Here is a 22,661-nt window from a genome sequence, read left to right as displayed (position 1 = left end):
ATACGTACACCAATATTTTAGTTGCAAATTGCAAAAAGATTGAAGTGCAAGCGCGACTTCATCGCCGCCTGTGACATTTGAAGTTTCAAATGCGATTACACGAAGGCTCGAAGATATTAGCGTAACGTCCCTTCACAGATCATAACCTCCGAGCGCTGCACCCGGATTAGTGACGCCGCTGCAGCCATACCTTGCGATCTGTCGGAAATATTGCAAGGCTGAATTGTATAAGGCGAGGCTTTGTATTTCAACCTCGCGGGCGCTAAAAAAACCGCGAGGAGCAAGCAGCCCAGCCTCCGAGCTCCACGAAGGTCGGTCGAGTGCGCGCGCAGCTGTCCTTGCAGGCGTCACCAGACGATGCACTTCTGCTCGGGGTTCATGATGGTGCCGACGCGGCAGCCGAACGCCTCCGAGAACCGCTCGAAGTTCATCAGCGGGATGATGGTTCTGTGAAAGAAGCCGCAGGCGTGCAGAAGAGAACGGGTCGCAATTAAGGGACATTCGCCGCTTTAGCAGTTCTTAACGAGGAAATTGAAAACGCCGTAAGTATCTCACTGTCGGTGGACACCTCAACTGCGCCGAAAAGGAAGGGATGTAGGAGGGAGTGAAAGATGGATGAGGCGCCGAATAGTGAAGTGCTCCGGATTAATTTAGGCCAACTGGGGTCCTCTGAGGTGAGTGCACTGACATCGCGCACCACAGCACAGCACTTGTAATGCGAAAGCACTTGTAATGCGGCAAGAAACCAGGCGTCGGCGTTGACAAGAACCAGTGGTCCCAAGAATACCAGATGACGTCACCATGGTATCAAAGAAAAATAGAACTTCTTCCGAAGGTGCGGAGAATTGAACCCAGGTCCGAGAACGCAACCCATACGCCAGAAAACCGCGTTTTTTGTTGTTTAGTCGCCACAAAACCGCGGTGCTTCTTGGTGAACCAGGGTGAACCTAGTATACGCGTTGCCTTATACGACTGCATGCTGAGTAGGCGTTTCATTAGAAAGGAAGAGAAAGCATTTTAAAAATACATAAAAAAAGGAAATAAAACTAAAAAAAAACGACGCTGTCTGTGTCTCCGCACTTAGCCTATGAACGACGTGACCACTGAAGAATCGCGGCAGGTTGTCAGTTCATGTGCAGTTCAAGCGGACTTTATGATTCATGCACGTTGCTTCCTTACGGTGCTTAACGAAGAAGTTTAACTGACTGTCAGGAAGACTTCGTGTTGCGTGCGCTCAAAAGAAAAAAATTCTGTGCGGCCTAAGGCACTTGCGAAATATTATGCCAGTGTAAAACATATATGACACACAGAGAAGCAGCCATTAATTCATATGGACAGGTATTGTGTTGTGCGAAGCAGGGAGGTGCTCACCTGAAGCGGCTGGGTATCGTTTCCCGAGGGTTGAGGTACGAGTACATGGACCTCTTGCGGGAAACCTCGCACCTCGACTGAAAGGGAACGAGAATGGCATCAACGATGTGCATGGCGAGGCGGAGTGCTACACGGAAGACTTTAGAGTGGCGATTCTTTGTTGGATACACTCCCTGCCTGTAGCCCCCTATCGCTAGAGAAAGGGGCCGGGGGAGAGGTGACTGGTACTTCTGGCAAAGCTTCTGGAGGATATGGAGTCTACTCGCTTGGGCTGGAAGCTTCACTTCAGCAGACGCCAGATTTTCCGGTGGTAGTGGGGGAGAGGGTACAGTAACACTACTCTTGCAGTAAGGGATACGAGCTTTGCCTGTCCGTTATTGAAGAGACGTGGCACAGCCACTCTGCCGTGGAGCCTTACTCACCAGCGCGTATGCGATAAAGAAGACCTGGTCCATGGTGTAGGGCTCCGTCCCAGGGATGGCGTACATGCCGTACAGCTCTTCGTACTTGATCATGTACACGCGGTACGCCTGTGCACGAAAATGCGCGCACAAGTGTTGGCGAAAAGAAATGAGTTTGTCAACACGGGTCGAAAAACAAGTTGAGACATTTGAGTTGGTCAGCAGTTTCCAATTTTCAGGCAGAAAATGACAGGATATACCTGGACACTGCGATGGTGCTGTATCCGTAGGAGCAGGCACGTCAATAATACATGGCTTATTAATGCACTACGATTTATGAAGTGCATTATAATTTTGTCGAATCGCACATGTGGCTCGGAAGTGCGCTTGCCAACATATTTTCGTGCTGTAGAGGGACATGAAAATACATAGGCTCAAAGCGGACGCCGAACTATGTCGAAGTATGCTTGAAAACATCAGGGTGCTTGAGCTGGCAGTGGTATAAACCCAGCGATTAAAGCTGTGAATAAATACGGACACAGACATGCATGCCTTTAAAGAACGCGTTATTTTTGGCCGCTCGATCTATCATACGATATTTTTACAGATTCGGTTCTTCCTTTCTTTGCAAGAAAAACCCATGCAGGCGATAAGTACTGATGAATTCTGTTTCATATTTCTTTTTTCCTGGAACCGGGCTTACCTTGAAGGCCTGCCTTAGTCCCGCGTTGTCTGCAATGTTGCTTTCGAGGGTGCCGTTTATATTCAGCTGGAAGAAACGTTGAAAATGTTGCATGAGGGGCAGAATATCACCATTTCAAAATTATTTTTCTGTCTGTCATCCTTCTGCTAAAACCCAGCTTGACCATATATGGATTACACATGACACAAGGACGCCATGATGGTGAATGTACATGCGTAGATTCTACAGTTCCACAGGAGATGGCGGTAAGTGGATTAGATAAGAGTGGAGCCTTTCACCACGGTTTGAGTCCGCCAACGTGGCGGCCACTATGACGTCGGCACAGGGTAGACAGGTCTAAGCACGTGCCTGATGCGCTGACCCGTGTGTCTTCAGTGTCACGGGGTGCATCCGATTTGTGCACAGCGTGAGAGGGGGGGGGGGGGGGGGGGGGGCACCCACCTTTCGTCCGGTGACGGGGTTGGTGAACTGGTCGTACTGCTCGAGCAGGCAGCGCGAGCCCGTGATGAACTTGCGGTGGGTCTGACGCGACCACCACTCGACCAGCTTGCCCCGATCATCGTACATGGCGCCTGCGCAACACGCATACATGGCGTCCACGTGTAAACGATCCGCCTGTTCTCAACCATTCGTTACGCTCTAGCTGCTGAATTTACTGGCTTCACACGCATACCACCAGCAAATACGAGATATCAGATATTATAGTTACTAGATACTGCTAATAAGTCTAGTGTTCTGCGCTGAAGTTCGTAATATTGCAGGCTTTATAGCCAGTGCTACAAACGAAGAACTGCGAGGAGACCCGCATGTCGATGTTTTACGAGAGAGAGTACGTAAATAGAAAGTAATTAACGCTATGTCCACGAGTGGCGAAGATGATAAAACGATGAATTAGACCGAAAGGCCCGATATGACTCGGCGTAATTATTTCCTTGATGCTTCACCAAATAAACAACAGGTGCAGGGCACGTCTAGGCTTAGTGATGCTCCATGTCGTACACGAAAATATCCTATTTAAGACTCTTTTCCCCTACAGCAGGTTGAAAACGCCGCCGAAATTGAGACAATTTCGATTGTTAAACTTTACCGAAACTCCCTAAAAATTTTCTTCTCATCCAACTCCCACTTCAATTCCAAATACCTCTGGCTGTCTCTTATACCTTCTAATGGATTCCGAACCTGCAACAGTTTTGTGTACCTATGCCATAGTGAAGGCTTCGGTGCTGCCCGTATTGGTAGCATGAAAATTTTCGCACGGCCCCTCCTTCCACAAGCTCTGACAAAATTGCACGCCGCATTTCAGGCGTAGGTGAACGTATCTCATCGGTGGGGCGCACTCTTAAGGTTAAGCTTTAGGTAGCTCAAAACTGCAAAGCAGGAGGGAGGCTACCACCATGGTATAGCTCAGCTGGTACAATATAGAACGCGACATGCATTAGGATGTCGAGGGTTCAGCTCTCACTGGCGGCATCCTACCTTTTCTTCTAGGTTCCCTCGCTGACAACAAGGAGGAAAAAGTGTGATAATTTCCTCTACTTTTCATGGCCTGATATATGATCTAAAACCAGGGTTTCAGAAAGCATGGTTGTATTATTGAGATCCTTCATTAGCCACCGACTAAGGTTTATGGTTTATTGAGGTTTAACGTCCCAAAGCGACTCAGGCTATGAAGGAAGCCGTAAGGGAGGGCTCCGGAAAGTTCAACCGCCTAGGGTTCTTTAACGTGCACTGACATCGCACACTTGACAGGTCTCTAGAATTTCCACCGGCTAAGGATATTTGTCTAAGGGTCCTTGTCTTTTATGCACGGCGTGTATACATTTACAAATAAAAATTGAAATTTAGTTGATATTTGCCTCGTTTCGCATATATCCTTAACGAGCCTGTCCCACCCTCTCGTTTTCTTGCCTGCTCATAGCGAAATTTAGGTTTTTTTAATGATGAGGCCAGTAAACTTTGATGATGAGGAGGAGAAACAACTTTGCTGATGCGGTTGGGCCTAAAGGAACCCTAAAATGATACTGTTGTTCATGTTCTAGTGCAACAGGTCAGTAGATGTAGTCTTTGTGAGTATTCGGGTCAAATTTAAAAGCTCTGAGTGGACCTTATAATTTAACGGAACCAATTAGGGCGACATCTCACCGCGCGTTCTGAGCCGTCCCTACCCCGATGACGTAAGTGGGCAAACTCGGCGAGCCTTCTCATTGACAGTGTCCAGGTGGCGTGAGCGGGATGGGGCGCCGAGAGGGGCAGTCCCGACTGATTTGATTTATTTATATATTTCCTGTCGCATCGACATGTATGAGCTGAGTGAAACGAGAAGGAGCATCATTTTTAATTGTCGGATATCTTCGGTTTTAATAAAGCCAGATTGCGGTGCAGTGACGAGTGATGGAAAAGCCATCGCCAGTGGGTTTTTGTAAGGTCATTAAATATAATTTAATGGCCCCTTTTAAGCGCAACAAACCATACCGTTTTTTTTAGTGATACTTGGCAGTAGAGCACCAAAACGTGCTTTGTATAATTCTGGTTGCGCTTGAACGCGTGGTCTGTACTGGTTGACATTTTGAGGAGAATCTAAGAAGCGGGTGCTAAGCTTCACAGTGATATCCTCAGAAGGCGTGGCGCGCATTGACTATTGATACTTAAATGACGCGCAATATGGACATGCATGTACGCACCGTGTTCGCCGAAACCATGAGTTATTTCCTGGCCAATGACGGAACCGAGGGCGCCGAAGTTGATGGGTCTGGAAAGAAGATAAAATTTTAGACAAGAAGTGTGTTCTGTAGACTACCGTGATGTCTTATGCACCTCAAGTCCTGACGCTGCTTACTATTTCTCTTACGAAGAAATTGCGAACTACCTATAATGAATTATTTCTATATAAAACTCGAAAATTTACGAACAAAGGTAAGAAGCCATGGGCGACCACTAAAATCGAAGGGGCGTTAAAGTTATTATGACCCAGTGAAAAGTACTTAGTCTGCGGTTTTATGAAAAGAAAGAAAAAAGAGTACACGCATAGACTAGTCTCTTCAGTAACAATATAGTAATCCGGTCTGGAAACGGCTCAATCTCGTTTCAAATCAAAAGATCTGCGACCAAATTGAACTGAAAGAGACCACTCAAAATGGAATGGCTATATCAGGTACACAGCTAATTCATTCAATGATCAATTTTTATATTTGGCTTGCAATGCACATAACCTAGATTTCTCAACGTTAGTTATATAGTACTTGTCCTATCGTTTTTTTTTCAGCTCAAAGTAGAGCAGACGAAATAAATAGGGTTTTACTTTCCCTCAAAAACAGCAACAGTACTGCGCTTAGTTATTCGACCGGTTAAGCATGTGCTACGTCTTAAATCACTGTAGTGCTAGAAAATATGTGGGAATATATGGGCTTGTGGGCTTGTGGGACCCAGATGGCTCTTTCCTAGCAACTTCTCGCGACGAATCATTAATTTAACTGCCGCCTGCCACTGTGGTCAGTTTGCTCACAGTTTGCTCACAACCAGTGCGGCCGGCTGCTCCGGCCGCTCCGGCTGCAAGGCTTTAAACGGTTTCCGACAATTTTTTCCGATATGGGGTTACTAACGCCCTCGTGCTAAAAAAAAAGGCACTTCGAAAACTATGAATGTTCCACATCACAGAGACAAAGATGCTATTTTTTTTTTTTGAAAACTGAGTGTGACGTGGATCCCTGAAATTCGCAGAGCAATGTTCATCAAGCGCAATAAGGAAGACATTAAAAGAAATAATAGTCTTTTCAGTATCGAGAATTTATCTCCTAAAATATGTGCACGTAACATTCGCCGGTTTGGACAAACTCCGGGCTTGCGAAGAAATGATGGGGAAGAAATGCTGAAGAACCCTCTCCAATTTCTGTTGAATCAATTTAGTGTTGTATAAATTATCAGATGTGTAACATGAACCTATATGATCATGTACTGCTACTATTTATGCATGCTTGCTGTATGTCTGCGGACCCCGTCAAGCCCATGTTAAGGCTTTTTGTCGGTTCTCCTGAGCACCGTTGGTGGCGAAAATAAACAGGCTAAAGAAAATAAAAAGCTGCTCTGTTTGAACCCATTCTTGGCTGAGCATGTTGCAGAATGTGTTACTTACGGAGGCATCTCCAGTAGAAAGAATGGATATTGGATGTAGTCCACCGGCAGAACTGAGGGCAAGAGGGGCGAAAAAAATTGGTTTAAATTCTATATAGTATCCGGTGCACTAGTGTACCTTACAAATATTCTAAAAAATACCCGTCCTGCGCATGAGCAAGTAGAAGACAAGGAAATATTTTTGTGCCATGGGGAAAAGGTTAGTATTTATGTTTTCACTGAGCTCAACTATGATGCCTTCATGCTATAATTTCGGTTCTCCCCGAATATCTTAGCGCTGTGGCGTGATGCGCCTGACGAAAGCGTGACTTCGTGCCGAACCGCACGGGTAAAACGGGGGCAACAAAAATTCCGGAGCCTCAAGATGAATGCACGGTAAATGAGGCATTGGTTCAGCTTGGTTTATTGGGGTTTAACGTCCCAAAGCAACGCAGGCTATCAGGGAAGCCATAGTGAAGGGCTCCAGAAAATTCGACCACCTGGGGTTCTTTAACGTGCACTGACATCGCACAGTACACGGGCCTCTAGAATTTCTCCTCCAAAGAAAGTCGGCCGTCGCGGCCGGGATCGAACCCACGTCTTTCGGGTCAACAGCCGAGCGCCGTAACCACTGAGCCACCGCGACGGGGACAAAAGAGGCATAAAGTGGAAAACTGGGTATTTGGAACTCGAACAAAGTGGAAAACTGGGTATTTGGAACTCGAGAAATATCTGTTAAGAGAGACTTCAAGTAATTATGTTGACGGGGCCAGTGCATCAGTTCGAAAAAAAAAGTTCGATTTGAGTTGGAAATGACAACTAGATTCCACTTAGTCTCGAAAAAAGTTCGGTTTCCGCCTTGTTTATATGAAGAAGCGATAAAGAAGTAACTGAGATGCTTACGAATGTAGTTGCCAAGATGGCTGTAGAACGTCGAGCCGTCAATGCTGCCAGGATACCAGCTGAAAAACAGGTCGGCGCCTTAGACAAATGAAGCGACATCGCGTCTTTTAGGTGTTGCTAATTATAGCACGACAACTGAAAAATCAACAAGGCGCTCCATCTAAAGCAGGTAGGTCACACAAATCTAGTGCGCTCTCATAGTATTTAGTTTTGGATAACGTCGAGCGATTATTCTAGGTCCGACGTCAATACTAATTTGAAACGCACAAATTTTAGGACGCGCCTTCATGGAATGTACAGCCGCCGTGATGGCTCAGTGGTTATGGCGCTCGGCTGCTGACACGAAAGACGCGGGTGATTCCAGCCGCGGCGGTCCAGTTTCGACGGAGGCGAATTCTAGAGGCCCGTGTACTGTGCGATGTCAGTGCACGTTAAAGAACCACAGGTGGTCGAAATTTCCGGAGCCCTTCCATACGGCGTCGCTCATAACCTGTGTCGCTTTGGGACTTAACGTTAAACACCCACAAACAAAATCAAACCATCAAGGAATGTACGGCCCACCTGTATACAGCAGCTTCCCCTTTCGCATCGATATTTCTCCTGGTATACATGTTCCGGTCAAAGAGAACAAAAATATCGAGACAAAAATCTCGGGGAAACAAGGGAAACATTAACGTTCACTTCACTAGTTCGCAGCAGCTTTGTCTCACATACGTTTTCCGAACCGCCAATATATCTGTAGTCGAATGAAGAGACAGGGTAATAGGTTTTACATAGTGGAGGCGTACTACAGCACACAGTCGTGAGCCGGGCCGACCGAGTGTCAGCGGCGCATGCGCAGTGGCCAGGTGGGGATGCACACCTATCACTGCGCATGCGCAACTAGCACATGCTATGCTACATCAAGCAAATCATGCTCGCATCAGCACACGCGCCAGCATCCAGTTTCCAGCGAATCAAAATGATTGTGGTTTATGGTTTATAGAGTTTAACGTCCCAAAGCGACTCGGGCTATGAGAGACGCCGTAGTGGAGGGCGCCGGAAATTTCGACCACCTGGGGTTCTTTGACGGAGCGGGCCAGGGGTTTTCCCATATAAAGTTTTAGCAAAGACAGAGAGAGTGAAGGTTAGGGTTTATGGTTTATAGAGTTTAACGTCCCAAAGCGACTCGGGCTATGAGAGACGCCGTAGTGAAGGGCTCCGGAAATTTAGACCACCTGGGGTTCTTTAACGGAGCAGGCCAGGGGTTTTCCCATATAAAGTTTTAGCAAAGACAGAGAGAGTGAAGGTTAGGGTTTATGGTTTATAGAGTTTAACGTCCCAAAGCGACTCGGGCTATGAGAGACGCCGTAGTGAAGGGCTCCGGAAATTTAGACCACCTGGGGTTCTTTAACGGAGCAGGCCAGGGGTTTTCCCATATAAAGTTTTAGCAAAGACAGAGAGAGTGAAGGTTAGGTATGGTTTATGGCTTATGGGGGCTTAACGTCCCCAAACAACTCAAACTATGAGGGACGCCGTAGTGAAGGGCTCCGGAAATTTAGGCCACCTGGGGTTCTTTAACGTGCACTGACATCGCACAGTACACGGGCCTCTAGCATTTCTCCTCCAAAGAAATTCAACCATCGCGACCGGGATCGAACTCGCGTCTTTCGGGCCAGTAGCCAAACGCCATAACCACTGAGTCACCGCGGCGGTAGAGTGAAGGTTACACAGGGGGCGCGTATAGGCACACGTATAAACGCACCCGAAGTCTGGGGCCCTGCGCACGTTGCGCAGCTTGGAGAACCCGATGCGGCTGTGGATGAGGAGCACCTTGAGGAAGCTCACGAAGAACTCTTCCTTGCGGAGGTCGGTCAGCTGCGAGGCAATGGGCCAGAATTAACACAGCATGCAGGCCATTTAAATTTCTAGACCAAGCTGTCAATGATGTTTGATTCTCTGTATAGATAGGATGAGCCGTGAACGAATTTTTGCTTCGGGAATCCAGAGTAGGCAGCTGTAAGCGTCCGCGGGAGCCACCATAATTCGTACACATTTAGCGTAGCAAAAAAGGGAAAGGAATAGTAGCGGAAAGTGCAAATGTGTTGGGAAGCGATATTGGCCAGCTTTACAGGCGCATGAAGCCGAGAAAGGACTTACGAACGCGAAGGCACACAGGGAGAACTTTTATAAATTTTTGCGAACAAAATCTCTGATGGGCGCCCGGTACCTCGGCGAGCGTAACTGTCAGTTAGCCCGCATAAAAATAGTACGTCGAATTCAATACGAAGAAACCAAAGCAAACATTAAGTATAAGTTCTGTAGCATCAGTATTTCACCAGCACTCTCACATCACTTCAGCGTTGCGAAATGACCTCATGATTATAGACGCAACAGCTAAAGAGGAGGAAGTTGCGTTAAGTATACCCGAAGTAGGCAAAAGATAGTATTTGAAGTGAGTGCCCCAGCAGCAAAGCTCGCAGGCGTACCGCGGTTTCCTCAGTTATAGCGAAGCCCATAATGGTCATGCTTAAACGTATTCACCAGAAAAGAGAAAAAGAAATGATAAAATTGGACGTTGGCTCCAAACTGCATGCGTTATACTCACGTCCTTGTAGTACTCGTCCAAGTCGCGGTCACTCCTGATCCACGGAGGGTAGCCGATGTTAAGCTGTAGGTGGTGGAGCTGCAGCAGGAAAAGCAACGAAAAAATTACCTAAGCTTCGCCTTAGAAGCGCACGACGCGATATCGTAATGGGTCAGTTACCACATATGCAGATGGTCATTCTCTACTTCACATTCATAGATCCTAGGGAGCCCTCGTACCCCTCCTGGCGCAGTGTAGTGCAGCGGGTAAGCGAAACGCCACTGCCCTGAGATGGCAGGCGCTGCCACCGGTGGGCCTTGCGGGACCCATGTTGCTTCTCCAGAATGAACTGCTACCTACGACGGCGGCTCACGATCCGGTGGGCAGGTTGTGATGACGCCACAAGGTCACGTGGCCTAGGTGGCCCACCTGCTTCCTAGGTTGACACTTTGGGAATTTTTCGTGGATTTTTCCCTCGCGGTCAACGACGCCGACTACGCCGATGGCGACGCCTGATTTTATGCGACACGAGTATCGCACTCGAGTATCGCTATGGCATTAAAACGCGGGAGCGGATAATGCTGCTACGAAAAGTGCCTTTTGAGAAATAGCAGAGAATTGTTGCGGTAGTTCATAAATCTCTTTGTAGAAACGATTGATCAGTACGGAAGATATGGTATTCAACTATTCTGTTCCAGGCAACACTGCCGGGTGCAAAGAAGTAATGCTCTGCAAATAACGGCTTCGTATTCGTTTTCCCTTAATTATGGAATGCAGCGAGAAAATAGCGAGTAAGAGAATGCGCATAAGCATTTTTGTAGAAGTGCTTACTGCTGTCATTCTGTAGTTTTCGTGAAGTTTAGGTTTAAAAGATGGACGAATGCGCCAAAGTATGCCACAGCTGTACGTAGCATGGAGCGCCGCAGGTGATTCAAGAAATCAGCCACGAGTATTGTCATGCGCACGCGTTGTACGCAACGTGACGTCATTTACAAGTCCATTTACAAGTCCAAAGAACAGTTGCCGCACCTATCTGTTCAAACCATGAATTAAGCACCCCTGTGCACGAGTACAATACACAACGCTCTGCTTTAGAGTCTCATCATCTCTCAGTTTTGCTTTCGGCGGTCGCCGAACATTACTGAAAATTTTTGATGATAAATTTTTATGGCGCAAAGGCAGATTTAGCCAAGGAGCGCCATGGCAGAAGGTGTTTTCGCCAACACAAGCTGGGGTTCATTCGCAAGAGTTTCACGCAGATGAGCCGAGTACCAGGCCAAAGAAAAGCTTGTACCAGTTGTATCGGCGATACCCAATACCCGGTGGTATTGGGGATCGAGCCCCACACGTCCCGCATGCGGGGCGGGTGTTCAAACCGTTAGGCAGCCGCTGCGGTAATTCTGCTAACTGCATTCAGCAATTCGAGTTAACGCTGAACTAGTACCTGGCCAACAACTCAACTTTCCTCGACAACTTTCAACAATAGCCTGTCGTTCAAGAACACTCGAAGGACGAAATCAGTGTGTTCTCAACCGCAGCAGTTGCCAACAAAAAGTGTTCTTTTCTCTTACTACGACGGGTTCCAAGCATAGCTGCAAATTGTCGAAGACGTACTACAGGAAAATATTTTTGCGTACCGGGATTGTAGTTTGAACCAAATTTGAAACAAGCTAACTGTTTTCAGATGCATCTATGCTTTCAAGAAATGTTGTGAAATGGCTGTGATTTTGCAGTAATTGTTTTTGGTGTCTGCAGTGTGGTTCTACTACCCCGTAAGGGACCAGCATCTTTCTCAACCTCTTCCTACGACTTTGACCTTTACGCCTCTTCACTGAAAAGACAATAGTGATATTGATTGGTAGTGAGTTATTCAGACCCGACAAGTTTTTTCTTCACCCGGAAAGTCTCGATGGATACCTGAAAACTTGATCTGGAGAATAACAGGACGCGAAAGCTTAATCTGAGGGATGTTCAACACATGTTAACTTTCCTGCGCTGTAACGTTTTTAGTGACGGGATCTAATGAAGTTACCTTCGGATTTAAGCAAAAAATTACGATCTTCCCCGGGACTTGCTCATCTTTCAATACAGCCCCGCCATTGCCTATGCGCTTCCGCAACCGGTGCACAGAATTATTGGACGCCGTCGCGAAATATGGTTTCTGCTGAAACAAATAACACTCCGAACTGTTGGTGTCTTTGTTGGATGCAGCGTGCGTATCTTTCGGATGTCCTTACTTCTTGAGAAAGGGCAAGACGTGTGATGACGTCAGTAGATGTGAGACAATACAGTAACCCTCATGCTTCTGCGACGACATGCCGCAGCCATACTACGTCGTTGCTAGTGGTGACCATATCGAAAACTGAGTTCCAACGCCTTACCCTAAGAGATTGGGACCGACTGGAAACAGTCAACAGAGAGGTCATGCGATTTATGACTGGCCTTCCTAGCTTGATCCCTATTCACACACAACAAGCGGAAGCTCAGCTGAATACGATTGATGAGCTCGTGGAGCAGCGCCGTAATGCGCGCAGCATGAAATTATCAGCAATCCCTGCGGCATCTGCCCTGGCAAATTATTTTGACCCTACTTATCCGCTTCTTCACACAACGCCTTTGGAACCTCTTCCTTGGCAACATCCTTAGGTCACCGACAACCGACCCCTACGTGTCACGCGCACCGCTCATCGTTCAGTGCGAGAAACAGAGCCTCATCTCCCAGCAGACTCTATAGGCGCCCTTCAAGCTTACGTGGACGCAAGCTCAAAAGATCACATTTTGCACACCAGTTTCCTCTGTACAGCTCTATATATAATGCACGCCAGACATTTCAGAGCCCCTACGTGCAGTAGGGGCTCTACTGCACGTAGCCTGTCCCCTGGGCATTGTTGCTCGACGCAATACGCACCGTCTTAGGGAAGCGGACAGTGCGTCCCACCCACTGCAAGTGCCTTACCCGCTTCCTCTACTGAAACTACCGGCAGGAGACGCCGCCCTGCCTAACAAGGAATTTCTCCGCCGTTCCACTCGTGCTTTAATATCACCGCGTGGATTCAACCTTCCCGGCGATTTAACTCGCCGTGAGGAGGTGGCGCTAAGGAGAATCCGGGTGGATGCTGCTCTGACGCCTGCCGCCAGGGCCTGCTGGACATCGCAGGTCCCGCTCCTGAACTGGCCCTTCTGCCCCGCTTCTGCTACAGACTCAACGCCCGACCACTTTATTCTGACTTACCCTGGACTTTGGGAGCCACGCATGCGACACCTCGGAACTCAGGGCTTCCACTACAACCAACCACCAGACACTCGACTCTCGGCACATGGGCCACATTACCGGGCCTTGCTGGCATTTGTAGCCGCCACCGGTTTGCACGTGTACTAATAACTTTCTCATGCCGTAGGGCATATTTGCGCAACTAAAGAAAGAAAGAAAGGAAACTGACATGCTCTAATATTTTTAGTTTGACATCTCAACTCCATCACTTAAGAAATTTCAGTATGAAGGAGGAAAAAATTTCTGCATTCCGCGGGAATATAAACCATTGTAGCAGTGCGGTGTAGGGAGCAATCGTTGCCTTTAAGGTTTGCTCGGTGCTGTCGCTTCATGCACATCGACCCACCTTCTGCCGGGCCCTGTCCTTGGTCTCAACGTCCATCCAGGTGTTCATGTCGATGAGGACGGCGAATGCGTCCCGCACCTCTTCAGCCAGGTCGTACACCTAAGAGCGACGGCGGAAAATGAAGTCACGGAGGAGTTGGAACGTATCCAATGTGTCGCCTCACCCAAACCATTTTTCACATGCTGCGCCGTTACTAAGGTTTATGTACCGTGCACCTGCTCCCTGGTGAGCGAACTGCAGTACAAGAGGCTAGCAGAACAGTAGTGTCGTAGTGACTTAAAACATGGTACCCTCGTCAGCTGAAACATCTCCGACCCCAACCTTGTTTAGATTGCTAGTAGGAAGCATCTGAGGAAAACTAATATCACATAAGAGGATATTGGAGACGTCAACCTGATTATGCTCTCGACGTGCAGCTCCCTATCCGAAAATTACGAAAAATGGCACACGCTCGCTCGCACACTCCCTATCACTCCGTCACTAAAGGGTGTTAGCATTGCTTTTATCGAGTGCAAAGCAGACAGCAGGCGCTCACCAGAGGCCCAAGAACACTCTGCACTTTGATGCATTAGTTTGTACGCAGACCCAGCGTAACCTAGAGGGTCGCGCACTGATAGTGATGAGAATCACGTGCTGTTCCAACGTCCCGTGCATGCTTTCAACATCGACCGCACCTTGCGGTAGCGCTCGGCCGGCTTGCTGATGTGCCGGTCAAAATAGAGCCGCCCCACAGCGAAGAACAGCATCTGGCTGGTGAGGCGCACGCACTCTCGCGGCAGTTCGACGATGTCCTGCACCAGGTAGCGGTAGCGGTCGAAGCGGAAGCGCGACCGCCGGAACCGGTCCATGGTGTGGATGCCCATCGTCTGCACGATGCGCCAGCCGATGTAGTTGGCCACCGTCGAGCTGCGAGGGAGAGAGAGAGGGGAAGAGGAAGAGGTTGCGGCCACTGCAAAACAAGCTTGCCTTTCTACACAGTTTTGTATGTGGGACATTCTTCGGGGTACTTAGTAGAAGTACCACCTGATGGCCTAGCCCTAACACCAGATACTGCCAGCTTCCAAAGGACAACGGGCGCCTGAGCCATAAGGAGCTTAAGTCGCTGCCAGGAGGGAGACAGAAGGTGTGCTAGAGCTCCCGCTGTTGTTGCTTCGCCACGGATAGAGAAGATAGTCTGAATGACTATGAATCGTCAGCTCACCTTTGGACCTCCTTGAGGAGCCGCGAGAGGCGCTTCAGGTAGAGGGGGTGCATCACGACAACGTGGTCATCCAGGTCCAGGGAGACGCCCACGTCCTTGAGTACTATGTTCAGGAAGTACACCCAGCGGATCTGGGGTGGCCGCCAGGGGGCGACAGGGTAGTTTTTGTCATGAACGCTATTTGTGTTACGCTGGAGGACAGTTTATAAAATGCTACTAGGCAACAGTTGAACACAACGCATCTGTACCGTACAACGCTTGACGAACGAAAGTGTCAAGCACCATGGCTGGTCACGAAGGATCGTCGCAGTTTATAATGCGTTCACAGCATTTCGGCACAACCTAGAATTGGGCTAGATGAAAATTGGTGTCGAGCTGTAGAGCGAAAAGCCGGGACACCACAGAAGGAGATAGCAGGCACCCGACTGCGGTGCACTCAGATCGCAGTTTAACTTTTAGCTATACATAAGTATAATGGTGTTCAGACTTCGTCTTTTTTCAGTGACATTTTTGTCGCAGTGCTGCTTGGTATATGTAATCTTGACTTCGTTGTGTTCACAGATCCTACTGCGCGATCAGCCACTAAGGTATTCCTATTTCACAGCAAACGGCCAGAGACTGAGTCGTCAAAATGAAACACAGAAAACAGGATGTTCTAGACTAACAATAACATTGGAACCTCGACTGTGCAGGAACGCTTCGAAGAAGGAGCTTATATTTGCAGAGGCTAAGCATCTTATTCGTCATGCAAAGAAGGAGATGTGCCATCGCTAGGCGCGAGTCTGCGTTCGGGTTGGCTGTGGTCCGACTTGCCAGTTCCCGCTGCCTATATTCACCCGTTTTCTTAGCACAAACCCTGTCCTACAATTGAAATGTTGGGACAAACCTGACACCATAGTTCATTCAGGTATATAATCCAACTCGTCGTACCCGGAGTCCGCATGTGGAGCTACAGCAGCAAAAAAAAAAAAAAAATAACGGGCCATCCTCAGTTTGGATGCTGTTGCCTTTGCTACAAGCAGGCCAGAATTTGGGAAACGTTTCTAGTTTTTATCTACAGATAGCTGCAAGTGGGAACACATTATCCGCATTCAACCAATGATTATTCCGTAGATATGACTGAAAAGCCCGCTTCTTTTTTATTCAGAGTAGTTTTCCTTGGACCTGTTAAGTACCCACAATGATGTTTCAACTTCAGCGCATAGGTAACGACAGAATTAAGTGTTATGTGAAAATTGGCTGTTCCCTTTAATGCTGGACGTGTCTGTACCTCGTGCGGGAGGGAAGTGCTGAGTTCGAATAAAGGAGAGAGCGTTCGTGTCGCGCCTCCTCACCTCCGGTATGGCGCTTTCGAGCATCTTGAGCGACATCAGGTTGTAGACGCTCTGCGGGTTGCGTACCACGGTCGGCGGCTCCGAAATCTGAGAAGAGACAAAAGTGAGTGCTATTCTCAGGCGGCGAGTCGGAATCTGTGTTTTCCGTTAGTTGCCGGCCTCACTATGGCAGCAGGCAAACTTTGCTGAGTGGTACCGAAGTTTCCGAGCTTTCAGTGAGTGCGACAGACATGCTGTGTTCACGTGCATAAAAAATTAAAGCCTTCCGCGTAATAATATTAGAGAATTCTCATTGTGATCGGAAGGTACAGTCCTCTCAGGCGGGACATTCTCTTAAGTAATCCACACTCACTAGTTTCCTGCTTCAGTACCTGGGAAAGTGAGAAAATACCGCCGTAAAACAAACCAGCGGTTAGTACATGACGATTAATAGATTCTTACGTTAGCAAAACACTGCAGGCTATGAAACAAGCCGTAACGGAGAGCTACTAAGTGGATTTCTTAAACTTATACCAAAATAATTTGCTTGTTAGTATGAAGGCCATCCACACTCACGGCGGCCAGCTTGGCCTCGAAGGAGACGATGTCGTTGACGATGTCGGCGGCGGCCACGTTGGCGCCCAGCAGCAGGGCGCAGCGGTAGATGTACAGCTTGTACCGGTGCAGGATACGGAAGAAGGGCGTGCGGTAGCGGCCCCGGAGCACGGCCGTCTCCACGCCGAACGAGGGCTGCCCGATCTGCGGCGGAGGACACGCATCTCTCTTCTGGATGCGCCCCCGGTCGTATACACGTTCGCTTCAGAGCTAGGTTTCGTTTTTTTACCGCCTTCCCTCGAAGCCCTTATAGCTATGGTATGGTATGACGTGGTATTGTAGGTACGGTGTTACGTAGTATCGTATGGTTATCATATTGCGTAGTATAGCGCGGTATGGCATGGTGTGGTATGGTATGGCAAAGTATGGTATGATAGGGTATAATTTGGTATTTGGGGATTTAACGTCCTAAAGCGACACATGGGCTATGGGGATGCCCGTAGTGGAGGGCTCCGGATGAATTTCGACGCCCTGTGGTTTAATGAGCACTGACACCGCATAGTACAAGGACGTCTTGCATATTGGCTCCATCGAAACGCGGCCGCCGCGGCAGGGATTAAACCTGCTTCGTCGCGTTCAGCAGCCGAGGGCCCTTAATCGCTCAGCCACCGCGACGGGTAAAGTTCATGGTGTATAATACGGTATTATATGGTACGGTATCGCAAGGTATGGTACGTTATGATACAGTACAGTACGGCATGGTACTGTATGGTACGGTATATGGTATAGGATGGTATACAGTTCACTACGTGTGGTGAGAAGTTCTACTACACAGCGCCGAATGTTAATTACGAACTAAAATGTCCACTGCGGTGGTCAGCAGTCTTTCCCAGTCATTATTTGGCGTATATGAGGCGCAAAACGCGTTAGCACCGACCGACGCTCCAGGGGGCGCTTGCACTCACGTAGAGGATGTATCGCTCGCTGTTGTGGTAGTCTAGCTGGGCGCTGACCGAGATGAGCGCGTCGAGGCGCAGGTCTCGCACGGCGTTGCCCAGCATGGGCAAATACCGGAAGGGCTGCGTGCGGTTCACCACGGGCCAATGGGGCAGCTCGTAGTGCGCCAGCAGATCCTCCAGCGGCTTGGTGCCCTTGCTGTTGCGAAGGTCTGCGCACCGATGCATGGCGCATGAAGATGCGTACGAAAGACAACGCGCGGAAGTACTACATACGCAAGTGCGAATGCTGCTCTGGCACACTATACCAATGACGTCACTAAGGGCCCATAGTACAAGCAACGCTGTGAATGCGACTTGTGCACTATAGCAATGACGTACTGAGAGCACATAGGCACTATACCAATGATGTCACTGAGGGCACGTAGTACAGATAATGGTGTAAATGCGGCTCTTGCGCACTATACCAATGACGTCACTAAATGCCCTAGACGGGTGATGCCATCGCAGAGCTGCGCTGAATGTAGGAATTTGTGCACTGATCTCTCCTGATAAAAACACGCCACAGTTACATATAGCCAGGTAAGCATGGAGATCGAGATAGGCGGCCATTAACTGGAAAACGCGAGCATGTATGCTCGCGTCAATGTAAGCTATATCCTGAAATATCTCAGTTTGTTCTGCGACCGTTAAAACTGTACCCTGGCTAGGACGTTCATTTAGGGTATATAATTAATGTGGAAGCCAGGGGACGGTTTTTCACCGGCTGGAACAAAGTTTTTTTTTTTTTTAAGTGGCGTTTACGTACCTATGTTGATGCAACCTTGGTAGAGAGCAGCTGCCTTCTGGGCTGCCGTCTGATCTCGATACGATATCACGGTGTTGTTCAGTATTTCTGCGAAGATTCGACGAGCGAGAAACAAAAACCAGTTGTTAAACACAGCTACACATAGTCACCATCAACTCTACCAAAGTGGAACTTATAAGCGGGCACTGTGCGCAAATGATTTTAAGTCCGTTCCTTTTGACTCGTTAAGCCTATGGTCGCGCCTTGCTATGCCCGGCGTTGCGGCCAACCTGCAAAACGACAAACTTGCATGCCTTCCAGAATTGATGTCGGCACGATCACTGCGACGCGTAGAAAAGCTAAGAACTGCTGCACTGAGAACCCCGCTTTCTCGGGCTTGTCTGCAGCCTGGCACTGGATCCTTCACGCTTCACAACAGTTTTTGCGAGCTTCCTTCCTTCTACTTACGGGACATCTACTAAGGTGACACAATTTCGAAACGCGAAGTTATTCCATGGTGGAAATGTGGCTTCTAGAAACAGATGACAAGGTGTAGGCTGGGCCACTTGGTAAAGTAATGGACACAACCCCAAAGAAATCGTAAATTGTGAATTGGAGGGTATAACGCACCGAACCGACAAGTGGGCTAGGTGGTACGCCCTAGTGCAGGGCTCCGGATTTACCGCACACCACAGGGTCGTTACTGTATTTCACCTCCAACGAAATAAAAAAAAAAAACACCTCTGTGCTGTGGAATGTAGGAGCCCGTTAAACTCCGGGTAAAGGAACAAGCAGTAGTTCCGAGGAATTTGCGGTTTTAAAAATGAGCCCACGCGCACACACGCGCGATTCTGAAGAATAGGGTAGGGAGCAGTACGGGTCTGGAGTCGGCGCCAGTGGGAGGCCTGCGTTAGGGTTAGGGAGGGAGCGTAAACGTGCCGGGTATCTCGGCAGTGGGTAACCAGGAGGCCTGCGTGTGCGGGGGTCCAGATAAATGTTACGGCACGGGTATGGTGTGAGAAGCGTAGAAGCCGAGCCGCGGTGCGAGATATCAGGCCTTAAGCGAAATCGGGTAGGGAGGATATTGAGTGAGAGAATTTTGGTGGCAGAGGTGGAGATGAGAGCGAGCACAATGGCTGCTTCCTCTGCAATTTCTGATCTGTCTGTGGTGATGGAGCCTGATGCAAGTAATCGGGGCTGATTGTTAGCGACGGCGAGGACCATGAGGGAGCCCGACGAGTACACTGTCACGTCCACATAGGCTACCTCGAAATTGTCGCCGTACAGCTGGTGCAGGGTTTTGGCGCGTCAGTTGGGCTGTTAGAGTGGCTTCTGCCAGCTCCTCAAACGTGTTGTGGCTACCGAGGTTGAGGAGCCGGGCAGTAGAGGTGCTGGGGGGTAGGCGGAGCGCGTGCAGCTCCTGAGGAGCGCGTTGATGCGGTCCCGCTCCTCCTGCTTTAGGGGGAGGTAGGGGAATGAGTACGCCATGCGGATCGTGATGTAAGCTTGGGTGAAGCGGAGAGTGTTCTTCTCTTGCAGACCTGCATGCCGGTTCGCCGCGCGCCGGATTAGACGGGCGACATGCTGGATTTGGGTCTGGAGAGCATGGATGGTGTCCTGTGCGCGCCGTGGGAGTGGAGGAGGAGACCCAGGATGCGAATCTTTGAGGCTATGGGAATGGGGTGGTTCCCTAACGTGAGATGGGAGGGTTGGCGGGGTCGTGCGGCCTGGCGCGGTAAAGGAAGAGTTCTGATTTGGAAGGGGAGCAGGCTAGGCGGCGCGCGAACGTATACGAGTCGATGATGTTGAGGGCCGACTGTAGGTTGTGCTCCATGTCGCCATCATTGCCTCGATTAGCCCACACTTACCTTGGGCGATCACAGCTCCCCGGTGTCTCACTGGAAGCACGGGGAACACCTCAAGGTGCTGTGCTGTCTCCTATCCTCTTCAGCACAACCATTCTCCAACTCTCCCACCAACTCGCCCAAGTTCCACACATACATTTCAGCTTCTATGCGGGAGAGGGTGGAATTAAGTTAAATGACTAAATGAAAACTGAAACAGCTTCCGCTGACTAGTGTGCTAAGCCGGTAAACTTAGCCCTACAAATCTTTCGGTGACCTCTGTCGAATAGCTACGCCTAACATCAAACATCTAAAATGTAAAATTCCCTGTATGTACATGTGAAGTATGCAATAGGCAGAAGGACGCCTGCGTATACACTGTTGTCGCCAGCCCTCACCGGAGACCTGGTCCTCGACGGCCCGGCGCATGTCCCTCGCGATGCTCTTGAAGACCTCGTCCGGCGCCACCTTGGCCATGCGTGTCCAGCCACCGCACACGTGCTCGTAGAAGTCTTCGCACGCCTCCTGGAAGTCCAGCTTGGACGAGCGCATCGACAGCGCTGCGAACGAGAAGGGCTAATTATAGCGGGTCATACATGCCAAGGCGACAGCACAGTAGGCTGTGTATCTGTGGAAACATCAATATGGATCGAGTTGACCTATTCATCTGCAAGTGCGCTTAAAAGGCGCATTCAAGAAGTTTGAAGGGGTCAGTCCGGTAATGCACTGTTCGAGATTGTAGACACGCTTTCGGAAGCGCGTATGAAAGCGAAGCTCGTCCTTTTGCCGGGAAGATTGAGACTATTGGTCGGCAGATGTACTACCTGGCTTGCCACCTTAATTCTTACTGCAGGCCGTATCGCTTTAGCGATGTGCCGAAGGAGTTGGGGTGGGGGAGTTAGAACCTGGCGATATACGAGGACTCGAGTGTGGGAAATATTGCTTCCAGCATGCTGAGGCGCAGCTAGTATGTCGCAAGTGCTCTAAAACATGGGCTCGTGCATGAGTGTAGTGTCAATGGCAATATAAATTCGCTTACCATAAGCCTTGCATTCCTCGCTCTCACAGGACAGAGAGGTGTTCGTATCCAAGATGGTTATCGTCCTGTTACCTGAAAGGAAGCGCAAGAGTGGAAGTGGTTTGCAAAATCGAAATTGCAACAGACACACAGAACTGTGCAAAACACTATTCAAAGCTTGTGCAGGGACAACTCAAAACATGCAAAGGAAAAAAAAGAATCAATCGGTGGTGCTATTTAAACAAGTGCTTGCTGCTATCCTTCTTAAACTGCACATTTTTACGAAATAGTGACAGTCTGTGCATGCCGTGCAAGACCTGAAATGCGATTTTTCTCGCCCTTTTCTATGAGGTAAAACGGAGCGGGAGAGTGGAGTGAAGAAAAGCGAACGGTACTCACAGACTTCCTGGACGCTGAAGCACTTGAGCAAGATGAAGCCCATGACGATCAGCGTGACCACGATCAGCACGGCGACGATGGTGACGCACGTGTTCAGGAAGTTGTCGGCCTTGGAAGGCGGAGGTCTGTGCGAACCAGAGTGGTGGAGCTCTTTTAGTAGTATTGCGGCACTGAAGGACTCCGACACTGGGTTTCACATGAGGCCGCTTCCCAGTCGGGCTCATATATAAAGTGAAATGCAGGGAGTCGCTTGCTCTATAGTTCTAAACACTCCCTTACCCGATTCTACCGTTCCCTATACACTACTAGCTTGCTACCTACATGTCTCAGAAATTTAACTGTGCAGTGTAATTAGGACCAAAGAACTTTCTAAACCAATCCAGACCTAGCTCTTGTAAGACAGTGAGCTTGGCAAGAGGTAAAGATTAAGTTTCGAGTGAATACTGGCTGAACTACCAGTCATCCCCTGCCCGGAAGACTCAATGCTACGAGTGCTTCAAGTCGCACAACTGAGGCGTTTCTAGTGAAAAACATGATGAAGGTTCACTCACGCAGCTTCCGTTTGGCGACCGGGGGCCTCCGGTGGTGCGGGCGGCGGCATTGTTTCTCAGCTCGAAAGATTGAACGCAGCAAATACTAAGAGTCCACCTGCGCCTGAGCATACATTTGTGAGGCACAGGTACTTTCTTTCAGACCAATGGCTGGACTCAATTGGCGCGAAGCGAGTGCTCCCTCACAGAAATCCAGACCCGCCCACTTTCAAACACTAAGCGATTCGCTCACAGTCAGAAAGCCACACTCGGGGGCAACGAAGAGTTCAGAAGATACCGTATAAGCGTATGATCGAGACCAAAGTCGAACTATGTCTCTCCAATGGTAGCGGGCACCTAGGCCTCGCGAGGCGGTGAAAAGCACAGCGT

The 22,661-nt window shown here is 49.0% G+C and overlaps 1 protein-coding gene across 1 annotated transcript; it reads right to left on the bottom strand.

Annotated features, from left to right (window-relative positions):
• Window positions 1-322: 322 nt before the first annotated feature.
• On the bottom strand, window positions 323-22,331 carry LOC149363715 (neprilysin-1-like). The gene is made up of 21 exons (XM_089573667.1): window positions 22,293-22,331; window positions 21,742-21,866; window positions 21,364-21,435; window positions 20,723-20,884; window positions 18,502-18,588; window positions 17,703-17,905; window positions 16,759-16,941; window positions 16,204-16,290; window positions 14,870-15,000; window positions 14,343-14,574; window positions 13,669-13,767; window positions 10,073-10,150; window positions 9,230-9,342; window positions 7,486-7,544; window positions 6,605-6,656; window positions 5,157-5,224; window positions 2,917-3,047; window positions 2,476-2,541; window positions 1,794-1,901; window positions 1,372-1,448; window positions 323-447 (listed from the first exon to the last, which is right to left on the bottom strand). Exons 2-21 carry the CDS (start codon window positions 21,782-21,784, stop codon window positions 348-350), a joined length of 2,151 nt encoding a protein of 716 aa, XP_089429793.1. The 5' UTR covers window positions 21,785-21,866; window positions 22,293-22,331; the 3' UTR covers window positions 323-347.
• Between the last annotated feature and the right edge of the window lie 330 nt (window positions 22,332-22,661).

The sequence above is a fragment of the Amblyomma mixtum genome, chromosome 2 (genome assembly GCF_055824585.1).
Source record: "Amblyomma mixtum isolate Tamu chromosome 2, ASM5582458v1, whole genome shotgun sequence".
Classification (NCBI taxonomy): Eukaryota; Metazoa; Arthropoda; class Arachnida; order Ixodida; family Ixodidae; genus Amblyomma; species Amblyomma mixtum.
This window is presented reverse-complemented; position numbering and strand designations above follow the sequence as displayed.